General features: G+C 37.6%; 1 protein-coding gene across 13 annotated transcripts in view; it reads left to right on the forward strand.

Annotated features, from left to right (window-relative positions):
- esrrga (estrogen-related receptor gamma a) overlaps positions 1-13,405 on the forward strand; it is a 193,358-nt gene that overhangs the window by 151,282 nt on the left and 28,671 nt on the right. For all 13 annotated transcript variants that reach the window (XM_067988892.1, XM_067988898.1, XM_067988902.1 and 10 more), the window contains 2 exons: positions 10,496-10,606; positions 13,120-13,281. In XM_067988892.1, the coding sequence (XP_067844993.1) occupies positions 10,496-10,606; positions 13,120-13,281 (273 nt within the window). The remainder of the gene's footprint in view (positions 1-10,495; positions 10,607-13,119; positions 13,282-13,405) is intronic.

A 13,405-nucleotide genomic window follows, 5' to 3' on the forward strand; every position in this document is an offset into this window, starting at 1 on the left:
TTTTAGAGTTGTGCCCTCTAGTTTACTGAACATAAAAATAGGAACTCTCCAACCATCACAAGAGGTTCTCCCCTTATAAACTGCCTCTCTGGTGTCTGCGTCGTGATTTTAAAAAGCCTTTCTTCAATGGACTAGACATAATCAAAAGAGTTTGCCAACACCAAGGTACTACATATCTGCCTGAATGGCCAGACATTGCTAATGAATTGATTGGGATCTGTGCAAAACAATTGACCATCCTGCATTTTAAATACATCTGCCTATATGTCCATTCAGTATGGGGGTGTCCCAAAAGACCGGTAGCTTTTGTTCAGAATACATATTAAAAACAAAATCATACATCCAAGTCTTTTTTGTGGAATAATGGCCGAAGAATCCTGAACCATGACATAATTTAATAAGCACGCAACTCTGTCCCAAAAAATTAAAGCAAATGGAGTAATACCACTCCTGCTACACAGTCAGGACTAATATTTTATATGCAATTGTTAAGTTGTTTAACATCAAATGCCTGCTTCCAACCAATCTGGAGAGTGTCTGGTTGGATTCAGATATCCAACTATAAAATCCTACTACTTTTGATTTTGATGGAGCAAGTTAAGAAAAAGAAACAAAAAGGTGATAAGCATTCTGACAAGAAAATAAATTTTCAGGTCACAAGATAAATATGGGTGTGGAAGACTATTCAACCCTTCCTAGCTCAACCATCTAGAAAGTCAAGTAATTTAACCACTACGCTACTGTATGGGTGGGCAGTAGCTGAAAATCCCCCTGATGCAGTAAATTAGAGGCAATATCTGAACCTTCATTTTTTGATATTATTGAGCTGTTTTAAGGTGCCTGAGCCAGTGTAGCTGGATGACTTTTACCTGCGGGTCCCCACGGTGAGCTGTAGCAGTCAGTTGCCTTACCTTCTCACCAAGGAATGATGCATACCCTGGTGTGTGTAAAAAGGAAAGTTTTTTTTTACAAAAGGGGTTCTGTCCAGATCTAATCTGCATCAGAAAATGTTACCTTTCAGTACTTCAGCCAAACAATTACTCATATACAGTAGAATCAGCTGTTTTTCAATGGGTTTTTGTTTTAACTTGCAATACTAATGAATTCTAAAAAGAACAAAATCTTGTTGAAGTAACTACCTGACTCCAGCAAACAGCTTTCTTTAGTGTACCATGTTTCATTGTATTTGGATGATGATTAATCGTACTGCTACAATCAAAATGCTGGATTTATATTTGTAATTTTAAGGCCTCGCTCCCAGTATTATTTTTCTTTAAAAGTAACTTGCAAATAGACAAATTTTATTTGAAGCAAGTAGACTGATATAAGCAGACTGCTTGAGATCTATTCCTTTCTGTTCCTGCCCCAGAGTGGGAATCCTTTGCTTTTCTTTACACACAGAAATCAAGTGATAGTATGAGCTCATTTACTGCGAGTAAAGTTGGCAGTGTTATCTGGAAAGCATAATGTGACTCAAAAGATGAAGGCAATTGCTGTGACAGAAGTCTTTATTAGCCTGGGCAGTATTATAACATGTACACAAGGTAGAGCAGAGAAGGGTGATAGATACCCAATGGATTCAAGGCAAACTACATCAGTAATCATGCTTCACGTACTTCCAAGACTAGCATGAAATTGGGTTTTAGTTGGTCTTTAATGAGAGAGAGCCATTTGGAAGGTTTTAGCCCCTGGTAGGAGATCACCTTTCAGCAAGGTGCATAAGAGTAAAAGCAGAAGAATTCCAATGTGCACTCTACCTGACAAATTTTGTGATGGTTTTCATTGCGTTTTATGCAGCTATGTGTTTTAACTTAAACTAATTCTTATTCCTTTAACATTCACCCCAACCTAAAATTTCTTTACTCGAATGTTGCTTCTGAATGATGAAATTTTGATATAAAAAATATAAAAGTGTAAAAATGGAATTTTCTCATATGTAAAACTAATACTATAGTTATACTACACCTTTTATACTGGTACCATATTGAGACTTTTACAACATAATTGCGAACATTGCAGTGTACGCTGGTGATCTAGGCCTGTGGAGCTTTATACTTCACACCAATAGCAAAACAACTGCTTTCAGTGTGACATCTGCCTTTTATGCAACTTTTTTTAAAGCTTAAATGTAAAAGAGGCAAGCATACCATTTTCTACCAACTGAAAAATGAAGCTCTTGTATCAACTGTTTCCAGTCAGTAGAGGACTCGGCAATACAAGATATGCTAAGTGGAATTCTGTCACCCTAAGCTCCAGTGTAATTCCAGTGGACAATGTAACTCTGGCTCCCAGCTCACGTCACTGCTCAAACTCAAAATGTACTGGCAAGTTCAATGTAATAGTAGTTTAGGACCACAAAGCAATGGCCCTTCCGTAATGCATATTCAAACATGTCTGAATAAAAAATGATGTGGAAAGCATTTGAGCCTACAGTTGGTTTAAAATAAAAACAGTGGATTTTTTTTAAACTAATGGTGGTCTCAAATTCTTTATACATCATTTTCTATCCCAACCCACTGAAAAACCATGTACGTGGTTAAACCTTGTGTACACATTTTTATGGTTGTAGTTTGTATTTCCTTTAAAGATTACAGATAGCTTCCCAGCCTGTAGCACCATCAAATTGATATTCTGTGAAATTAGAATGCAATATTTAAAAACTACAATGTGAATCAAGTATAGAACATAAACACAATTTTTAATAGCCTCACTTCCAACAGTGTGAGAGGCAAAGATAGATCTCAGATGCTTTATTGTCCAAAGTAAATTGTTGACTTTATCGTTACATTTTTTGTTTCAACATAGTACACATTTTAAATCTGAAACATTTCAATGTATGACACTAAACTTTATCAAGTATATGGCCTACTGATACTAAGGCATGCATTGCCACCTATTCTTAAATAGACAGAGTAGGAAGAAGTTTTATATTTTTTGTCGGTGAGGGATATTTCATGGAGATGTTTTGTGTATTGATTATGCTGCCATATTCTTAAAAGATGTATGATACAATTCTAAATAAAAAGACAAATGAACAAATAAGCAGAAAAAAGAAAGTTACAAAATTATGCATTATTACATATGGGGAAATAAGACATTTGCAGATTGGCAGCGAGGTGGTCACAATCCTCTAAGAATATATATAAGGTGAAAAGGGTAGAACAAGGAATAGTCATTTTGTAAGGTGGGGGATAGGGCAGACATCTGGTAGTTCTAATGCTGCTGCAGCTAAGCCCTGGGATACAGAGGCAAGCTGTTTCAGCTATCCATAGATTTTTTTTTCCCCAAAGGGAGCTGAGGAGCCTCTGGGGAACAGAGAGGAGGGGAAAAAAGTGAGGAGAGAGAAGAGGTTGAGTTCGCTAAATTGTGCTATTTGAATAACATGAAAATTAAAATGCAAAACACATTTGTTTATTGTTGCCTAATTCCATCTGCAACAAAAAACAATACACAAAGTGGGGTATTAGCTGAGCACGGACTAGAAATTGCCGGTGCTTGTTGATTATAAAATGCAGTAGATGTCTTGCAGAATTCCATGTGACCTATGAAATTAAAAAACAGCCTTGTAACAATTTTACTGTCATCTGTATGCCTCCTGTAAAATGGATAATTTAAAATATAAACCAGGTCTGGTTTTGCACTCTGCAATATCAGATAAAAGGAGCTATCTGAGAGCATTTAATCAAAGATGCAAAAAAGCTGTCTTTTAGTCCATATTTCTTTCTGTACTATTGTTAATTTGATCTGTTTGACAGCAAAGTACAGTGTTTATGATACTTGGTTGATGAAAAGTAGAGATTTTCTATATTAAAACTTGGGAGTCAGAAGAATATGTTTCAAACATAAGAATATTCATGACAGCAAGTCATAAAACCTTGGTAGAAATTAACTTTTTTACAATGGGGTATTTTTTATACCAGTTTTTAAAAAATGATTCAAGCATTTATGTAAACTTCTCAAACTTTTTGACTTTGAGGATCATTATGAATTTATAGCTGTAAAAGTACAACCAGATCTAGCCCAGCTACATCAACACTTACCTTCCTGTCCATGTCAGGAGCTTTGTGAATTTATTATTTTCTACAAATGCTTTATTGAATTAAGCAGTGAGTTCTAGCTCCATGTTATCAAGCTTTGTCAGTACAAGTCAGTACATATAGTAGAATGTTAAAGATCTAATAATCCTTCCCAACTGGAAGTAGGTTTTATACTCAACCAGGTTTGATTGTACACTCAGATCAGTAATTCTACTGATGTTAACTGAACACTTTACTGATGTGCTGAAGCTAACATTTGAGGCAGAGTATTTTGAACTATAACTGGTCAAAACATATTCCTTTATATGAAAGTTGAGCAAGTAAAACAAGACCCTTATTAGTACAGACAGAACAAGGCTAGACAGAATAGTTGCCATATTGATAGACACCATTAACTTATAACTACTTGAATTGAATAGTTTTAATAATTCTAATAACTTTAATAAAATGTCACTAAATCCTCATGCAAAATTATTTTTTTAACGCCTTTAAATGTAAAAGTATTTGACTTGTTGCATTTAATTTCACCTACTCAAAACTGTTGGTTTGAACTTAATCAGAAAAACTGAATGCTGAAAATAAAATTAAGGAATTGTTTTCAGCATTGATTCCAGGGATTTAGTCAGGGAGAGCTGCAACATGGCACCTGATATTGGAAACTGTGGGAGAACAGAAAAAGAAACAAAGATTGGGGATAGAGGGGGAGACATACTGATGTGGATTACAAGCTGGTGAGTTGCTTTGCTCTTCACGTCACTGAAGCTGGAAAAGAGCCATCCCCTGGCAAGTGGCATCCAACAGCACTGACCCATGTATTGTGCTCTCCAGCTTTTTTTGGTGTCTGATTTATTATCAGAATTTGTTTAAGCCAACAGCCATACAATGTTTTGACCATTTGAAAGCAGTGCATGATTGTTTGCCTAGTTTCTAACGTGTAGTGGAATAGTACTCAAAACAGTGGCAATGCAAACCAACTTGTACCTTTTTGGAATATTAGCCTAGAAATGTTTGTCGACAATAATAGTGGACAAATTCTTAATGCGTTCATGTAACATCCTGCTGTCTGATAGTTCAACTGAGGTATTAACTCTTAAATTAGCAAACAAGGAATGACATATGAATGCATTAAATGATTGTCCACTAATATTGCCAACAGTACATTCTAACCTATTATGATTAAAGCTTCTGTATGTAAATTATATTGTACTGCATTGCTTACATGAAATTAAACATTTGGCTTCATCAGAAAGGATCCTCACAATGAAGTGAAAGATATGTTATACTTTTTAGATGAGGGATGGGAAAAAAAGGTATGCCTTTCACTGAGGGCACAGGGTTAACCATTACTTTTTAAAAACAATATAGTACGAGTTAGTAGTAAAAGTAGGTCAGTGCATTCAAAGCAAAGCATTAAATCACCTCTTTAGTCCAGTAGATTTAACACAGACTTATTCAAATGATCATCAGTCTACTCAAGTTGCACATACAGCCAAATTCACCCAGCAGCTCCAACAATAATCATCACAGGCCACAGAGGGTTAGTGACTGACCAGAGCTATAGTTTGATGATGTTACATATACTGACAGATCTACAGTAATGTAGATGCTTTAGGGAAAGAGTGTATACAAGGCCTGGGTAGCCTAAATGCAGCTGTAGTATTAGTAATGTGATCTCACTATAAATAAGTACCTATGAATCACTCAATTCTGAGGCTGCACACAGATGCAGATAAATGTGTAGGATAAGGGTATCACTTAACGGTAAAGTGATGGTATTAAAAGGATTGAAAGGTCTTTCAGTCCTCTTAATTTGCCTTGTAAATTGTCTGTCCATGCTTCTCACTATACTGAATTACATGATGATTTGTTAAACCAAATGATTGCTTACATGTATTAAAGAACTCAGAATCATGATAAAATGTGAAGTAGTAACTTTGGTTCTCTGTTATAAATTACTTATTGTTCTTCCCGTCAAAGTTATTGCATTAAATAGTTTTCAAATGAATTTATGCAGCACATTCCTCTCTTCTGACAGTTATAATTAACTTTGTTTCAAGAGTAGTTCAGCACTAGGAGGGTCCCAGTTAAATTTAGAGCCTTTAACATTAAACCACATTTCAGTACAAAAAAGCATTAAAATAAAATCTTGCCAGTGAAATAAGGATAATAAATGTGGTTGATTAATCCCTTGTGCTGTATAGCAGAAATAAGAGGTCTGTATTACAGTGTTGTGATTTGGAATGGAATGACTTAGGTTAGCATTCTTTCGGTAAAAGTTCAGACAATATGACCTAGATATTCAATAGCGCCGCACCTGCTTTTTGGGTGTTAAGCGGGCGCATAAGCCTCCAATATGGTGTGCAGGAAGCACATACTCATTTCAAGCCAGAATTGCACCGCCCACATATTGGATTGGGCTTCTCCATAAATGTCTAGGACTATTTAAAGCAATGAATAACTTACGTAAATAGGGGTCCTCCGCTTGTTGGAGGACCCTTTTCTGATTTTGATATGCCATTTTTGGTATGCTCTGGAAGCCCCTGTCAACATTGACAGCCAAAGCCAAGGTGGCAGCCACCTGAGCTTCCATAGAAGCTGTGAGAGCTGTCAGGAGAGGCTCCATGATGGTGGACGCCACTGTCATGTTGATAGAGCTGACCGCTCGGTGTATGTTGGAAAGAATGGTCTCCATGCTCTGCGCGAAGCCTTGAAGTTGAAGTTGGACTCCTCCATGCTCTGATCCATTGTGCGCAAGCTCGCTGGCAGACAGCTCAGTGTACCTAGCATTTCTTGGTATATGCCCACCAGCCTTCTTCGATTGGCTGGGCCCTTGAAGTCAGCATCTGAGTCCTCTGCAGCAGAGCTAGTATATGATCTAACCTTTTGGTGAGCTGGCACCTGTAGCATCCTATCCCCCTTGCCTAGCTCCTGCCCAGCGATTCACCACATGAAGACTCCTACTGCAGCCTAGCCTCTAAAGTGTGCATGGTGCCAGTCCTTGAGTTGGTGCTTGTGAGGGTGAGATCAAGTGATGCTGAATCATCAGGAAGGCTGGCCTCCTCTTCCTCAAGTGGCAGAGGTATGTCCACTTCTTCAGCACCTGAAATAAAAGGGAGGGTTAGCTTTAAGTATAAAGGGAGAGCAAAGAGAAAGAAGTGGCAGGCGAAGGAATTTGTAGTTTGTCATGCAGAGTGTGTAGGGTGAGATAGAAGTAATAAGGTAAAAAGGTGATAAGGTGTGAAGAAACCCTGTGCGACGTCTCGTCTGACATTGCCATTCGCCATGGCCATGGCTCTGCCCCTGCCAGTGTTGGCGAGCACGCGTTTCTCGAGGTGGGAGAGGATGTGCAGAAGGGCTCAGCTAGTAGCCTGTTATTTGGAGTTGTTGGCGACCTTCTCTTGCAAGGAAGAAAGGAATGTGTTAGTGAAAGTCTTGTGAGGTGTTTAGGGAATGTGCCTGGAATGGTAGAATAGCTGATATGCAGTATGGCAGATATGAGGAGTGGAGAAATGAGGGTTTCAATAGTGGTATGTTTGAGTCTGAGGAGAAGAAGATGTAATGAAGTGTGGTGCGGTGATTGTAGGAGAATGAAGGGAAGCGGGTGAGGGGTGTGTTGTGAGTAGTGAGGCTGGAGGTAGTGGAGGTGTGATGAGAGAGTAAGAGAGCAGTATTATTACCATGACAACTCTGGTGAGGACATTGAACTTCTTTCGGCTTTTCAGCCATGTCCTGGGAACTAAGCTTCTGGCATTAACCTCCTCTGCAATGTCTTCCCATTGGCGGTGGAAGTGAGCCTGGAGACCTTTTTGTCCCCTGGATGGGGGGGGGGTGGGGGGGAAGCATCTTCCTCCTCCTGTCCATTGCCTGCATCAGGGCCTCCAAGGCAGCGTCAGAAAACCTTGGTGCCCTCCCAGTACTTTCTTGGAGCCATTTCTGTGTAAAGAACTGTCTTCCTGTTTCCTGTTGTCTGCATACAACAATGCACCTCCCCTTTAAGAGGTGTTGGCTGCCTTTAAGTGGCATCAGAGATGCCCGATATCCAACCGCCCAAAACAGGCATGCAGCCAATTAGTTGCACTGGCTGCACGCCTGACTCATGATAATGAACAGGCCGCACAAATATTATGTGCTGCGTGGGACAACATTAACAGACACATGCAGTGCACCTCCTATATGCCCGCTTTTGGGCACGATTGTATTTCTAGGCCTGTATACTCAATAGACACTAAGCATTAAAACTCTGATTAGTTATGGACTGAGCACTGGACAGGATAGCAGCGTAGCCTTCAGCTCCTTGGGATGGGATATTAGAATCGAATGCAGATCCCAAATTTGCATAACTCAATTTCACTGGGCTGCTTTGTCAGATTTTTTGGGCCAGTGGTATGTCCACTTTGGGCCAGGATGTTGAACAATGCACTTTGCAGCTGCATAAGCATATCTCAGGTTCTGAATGGTGCTCAAAGTAGCCGTAGGTAGACCATCCTATGGTCCCAGCAGATGGAGGAAAAGGATCAGCGGGACTAATGATATAAATGGAAGATCAGGTGTGGCAGAGGAGAAGATCCATACCATGGGAAGTCCACTACAGCACTGCTCCTGTGCACCTGATTTCAGTATTTCCATATGTTCTCTTTACCTTCAAATTCTTAGGTGTATCCTACTTCTCAAGTTTACAGGCACAACAAATCAGTAACATAACACTGGATCTCTGCTGCGGAGCACTGAAAAAGTAAGATCCGAACAGATCAGGATGGAACATTTTGGTGTTTTCTCACTTCAGTACATTATTTGCCTTGAAGCTTGAGTGTGACAATCTTGGCACATGTAGTATCATATGCATTAATCTACTAGCTTGGTAATTGCCTTTTGTTTTCAGCTTAGTAAATGGTTTGCTTTCTCCTGTGCCTCTCCCAATTGATACAAGTGTGCAGAGACACAAATAATCAGGTTATTAATGTGCACAGCTTTGTGGTGCCATCCTCTTGCTCTGAGCGTCTGCCAGGATAACAAAAGACTTGTACGTGTTGCATTCGGGCACATTTCCACCACACCGAATCGCCAGTCTATGAGGTCTCATTCGGGTTAATGTAACAGCAGTCAGGCGTCTGTGATGAAGCTGTATTCCTGTTCCTGCCAAAGTAATTTCTGAGCAAAAATAAAAGGTTCAAGGCTTGTCAGCATTAGCAGCTAGATAGCTGCTTAGACCTAATGAGAAATTGGACATTGCTAGACTCTGAGCTATCTTGCCAGAGTCATTTTTCCTGCTTGCCTTTTGTCGGAACGACAGAAAGAGATGTTGTTCAATTAAAACCTCTGACCTGTTGTGGGCTCTTGGAGGCAGCCCATTTCATGCTGGCGATGTGAGTGATTGGCAAAATTTAGACAGTTTTGAACCATGCAACATTTTTCAATGTTGCTGTTAAATTCAAAGCAACAACAAAAATATCATTGACACTTCCTGTTAGCTGGTTTCCGTGGTGACACGCATTCCCAGGAGAAATTTGGTATAATTAAATTAGGCTTCTTTTGATGTCAATAAATTAAAAGGATAGATTGTCCTTAAGGCAGTGATCCCTCTTGGTTTTACTATAAACTACAATTCCATGTTTCTTTTTTAACAGTCGCAGGAGTGCTACAAATAAAATTGACTTTAAAAAAATGCTCTGTGACCCTGCCCTAAATATTCAAACATATTATACTGTCTATTGGCACAAAAGTTTGCATTTTATTGGAAAAGTAATTGATGATTGACAAGGATATACACTCTTACGTTGCACATCTGTTTAAAATGTAATTTAAAATAGAAAATGTAATCAATGTAATATTTCTTCCTCTTGATATGGCAGAAATACCTTAATGATTTTCATTTCATTTATAATATTTTTAATTTAAAATACGCAAATGTCATGACATGGTTTTGAAGTATGACCAATAGAAACTCCTTTTCGTCAATGTGCTTCCCATGTTTTTGATAAGGAGATCCTTTCAAAAACATTATTGCTATCATATTAATCTATATTTATGTACATCCCTTCATAAAACAGACAAGCTACCTGGAACTTTGGTAACTAATTGAAATATTTTCTAGTTGATGGGGGAAAAAATGTGGAAATGTAATACCATGTACATTATTTTGTCATTAAAATGTTTTGTTGAATTTGTTTCATATCTGCTAACAATACATTGAATGCGATGCTTCTTATTGCTAACATGATTTAAAATCTTTTCTAATCTGTATTACAGAGGTACAAATTCACAAGTAGTTATTGAATATTGTCAAGTTAATAGTTCTATAAAACCATTTTTTAAATTTTAAACTGTATGCCAATCCAGTAGTCTCTGAAGAAAAATAATTCAGTATTAATTCAAGTCGTCCATCATGGTGAACCATCGATTTGGTAATGAGCATTTGTATTTTCATTATATTTTTAAATGCTATTTTTCTTCTTTTTCAGGCGTGCGCTTAGATAGAGTACGTGGAGGACGGCAGAAGTACAAGCGCAGGATAGATGCAGAGAACAGCCCTTACTTGAACCCTCAGCTGGTTCAACCAGCCAAAAAGCCATGTAAGGACAAAGAATTAATTTATATTATATTATACAGGAGATCCATTAGCATATAAAGCTTCAGCACATTAATTTACAATCCAGTGAAACAATGGCATGTCTTATCTATTTCAGTGTACTCACCCTGCACACACAACCAGTTAAAGAGTTTGCAAACAGATGGGAGTGATGATAGGGCAGAGCTAATCCAGTCTCCATTTTATAAATCACCAGAGTTTGTTTTTCATCAAGGGTAGCATGGTGTACTTTGTGAAAAATGATGTACAGCCATGTGGAAATATTTTGGATTGTCCATATATTTTTTTCCATGCAGTCCAATTAAACAGACAGTGCTTTTCACAGCACTGGTGATGCAAATGCATTTTCTCTTAAATGACAATTTGGTTAGCGGCAGGTTCATAAGATATATTTAACAGAGATTTTGTTTATTTTGTGGTTTCCCAAAAGTTCTAAATCCCTTTGAAATTGTAATTTTGTTTATATTTGTGTCCCATGACTATGATTTAAAATGAGGATTATTAAACAATGTGGAGCATTGACAGAATTAAACACATCTGCGGTATGTTTTCTCTGAGCCTCTAAGCTAACCATAGTGTTAAACTCAAAACACTAGAATGAAGATTACAAATCCTGCATAAGCTGGATATTGCCTTTTTAAATCTTTAAGCTTTTAGGAATGAGACTTTGCCATCAAGAGAGTACATGTAAAATTTTAGGTGCTATTCCCCTTCCCTTAGCTTTTATTTGACTGTTACAGAAGATAGTAAGGAATAAATATACAAAAGAAAATCATCAATGTTGCATTTCAAATCTGACTGAATAACTAGATTATTTCTTTCAAGTCGACTACATTTATTTTTATTGGCAAATAGTTCAAAATCACACACATTGTATGGGCCCATATTAATAATTTTTTTGGCCACAAGAAATGTACTAGAATTTTAATGCATGGCTTTATGTGTGTCTTTTAGAGCACAGTTGTGCATAGCCATGGACAAGACAGTAGCTGTTTGTATTTTCCAGCATATTCTTTCTATTAAATAATAAATAATTAAGTATAGCTGAAAGCAATTCATGGAATTTCAAATGTTAATCGGACTAGAGCTCACACTTTTACAGGGGAGGGCACAGTGTGCAATATACCATATTGATGAAACATTGCACTCACATTTACATTTCTGTAAATTACATTATATTAGGATTTTGCAATGAAGCCTTGTCTATCAGAATCCAATTTTTAATATAGATATCCAAATAACAGAACATGTTTAGTATTTTTAATGTTACCCTGACATCACACCCATCTATTTCTCCCAGGTCCTTAAGTAGTTAGAATGAAAAATTCTTACAAAGCCTTTAATTTGCACCTCATCTTAAAATGGAGTTAATTTAATCCATCTCAAAAATTCTAAATAGCAGATATGTGTAATTTTTAAAGATGTGTACTCTATCAGGATTCCTGCTAGAAATATACAAGAATGTAATATTGTGGACCCTGGGGGAAACAATACTAAGTTAATAAAAGTGAAGTATAGTGCATTCACCTTTTACTTCGCTAGAGGTGATGCCATCTTACATTTCCCTAGATTTTATATATAGAAAAATCTCAGAGGAATGGAAGTTTTTTTTTCTGAATGTATGCATGCTATAATGATATTGCCTGACAAAATATAGGTATTGCAGTGATGGTGCGGAGCACATCCTCTTTATGATTTTCTGTGCCGTTGTAATACTTCAAAAAATCTGGAATCACTCCCTCATCTTTCAGTAATCCAGACTAGCAATTAATTGTAACGTCTGTCTGTCAGGCCACTTGACTGAACACCTCAACTAGTTGTAAAGTACAGAGTTCCATACAGTGGACTATTAGAGATACCTACAGTCATATTTAACTTGGTATTCTTGAGTATTTGAGCCACACATACAACCCCCCCACAACCACACCCACCATTAAAACTTCTCAGTAATGTGTTTAAAGTTTATTTTTAAAACGGTTAACTTAAAAAGACATTTCTTTGATCCACCTATTTGTTTTTTCTAAATTCTGAATTTATCATTGAATTTCTTTGCAATCCCTTCCAGTCCACAATACAACCAAATATTAATAAGATTACATTGTTCTGTGTGCCATTTATGTTGGATAGTCTTATCACTTACCAATCATTACTCGTTATCTAAGAGCTGTTGTGTTAATTTTCTGCAGTTCATCTAATTAGCAGTTTTTTTGAAAAAACTATTATAAAATACGTGGTCAATTTTCAACTTGTGTCAGGAAGTGCAGCATGTCTTGTACCTTGGATGTAGTTGAAGAGATTTTCTGGGTCCTGATTGATTATTTGTGCATAACAAAGCCATTCTGATGAAAATTGGGTTGTATTGATTCTAATTAAGGCAACATTAAATAAGATTTACCAAGAGATACCGCTTGCAGCTACTCAATTCCCTGAGTGATGAGGCTGTCTAAACTGGTGCAAACGTTTCTTGCTTTTTCTTGCCTGGGCCTTCTATTCTAGTCAACAAGATTGTCTCGCACTTGCTTGTGGCTGAGCCAGAGAAGATCTACGCCATGCCTGATCCCACCGTTCCTGACAGTGACATCAAAGCCCTCACTACACTGTGCGATCTGGCAGACCGAGAGCTGGTGGTCATCATTGGATGGGCAAAGCATATTCCAGGTACAAAAAAGAAACCCAAAAAACACGTTGTTAAGTATGTCACTAAGATGAAAAAAAATTGCCCTTTAAGAGTTTGGTGCTGAACTTTCAACAGTTGAGATACTACAAAAAATGACTCTGTTAG

The sequence above is a fragment of the Heptranchias perlo genome, chromosome 8, assembly GCF_035084215.1.
Source record: "Heptranchias perlo isolate sHepPer1 chromosome 8, sHepPer1.hap1, whole genome shotgun sequence".
Classification (NCBI taxonomy): domain Eukaryota; kingdom Metazoa; phylum Chordata; class Chondrichthyes; order Hexanchiformes; family Hexanchidae; genus Heptranchias; species Heptranchias perlo.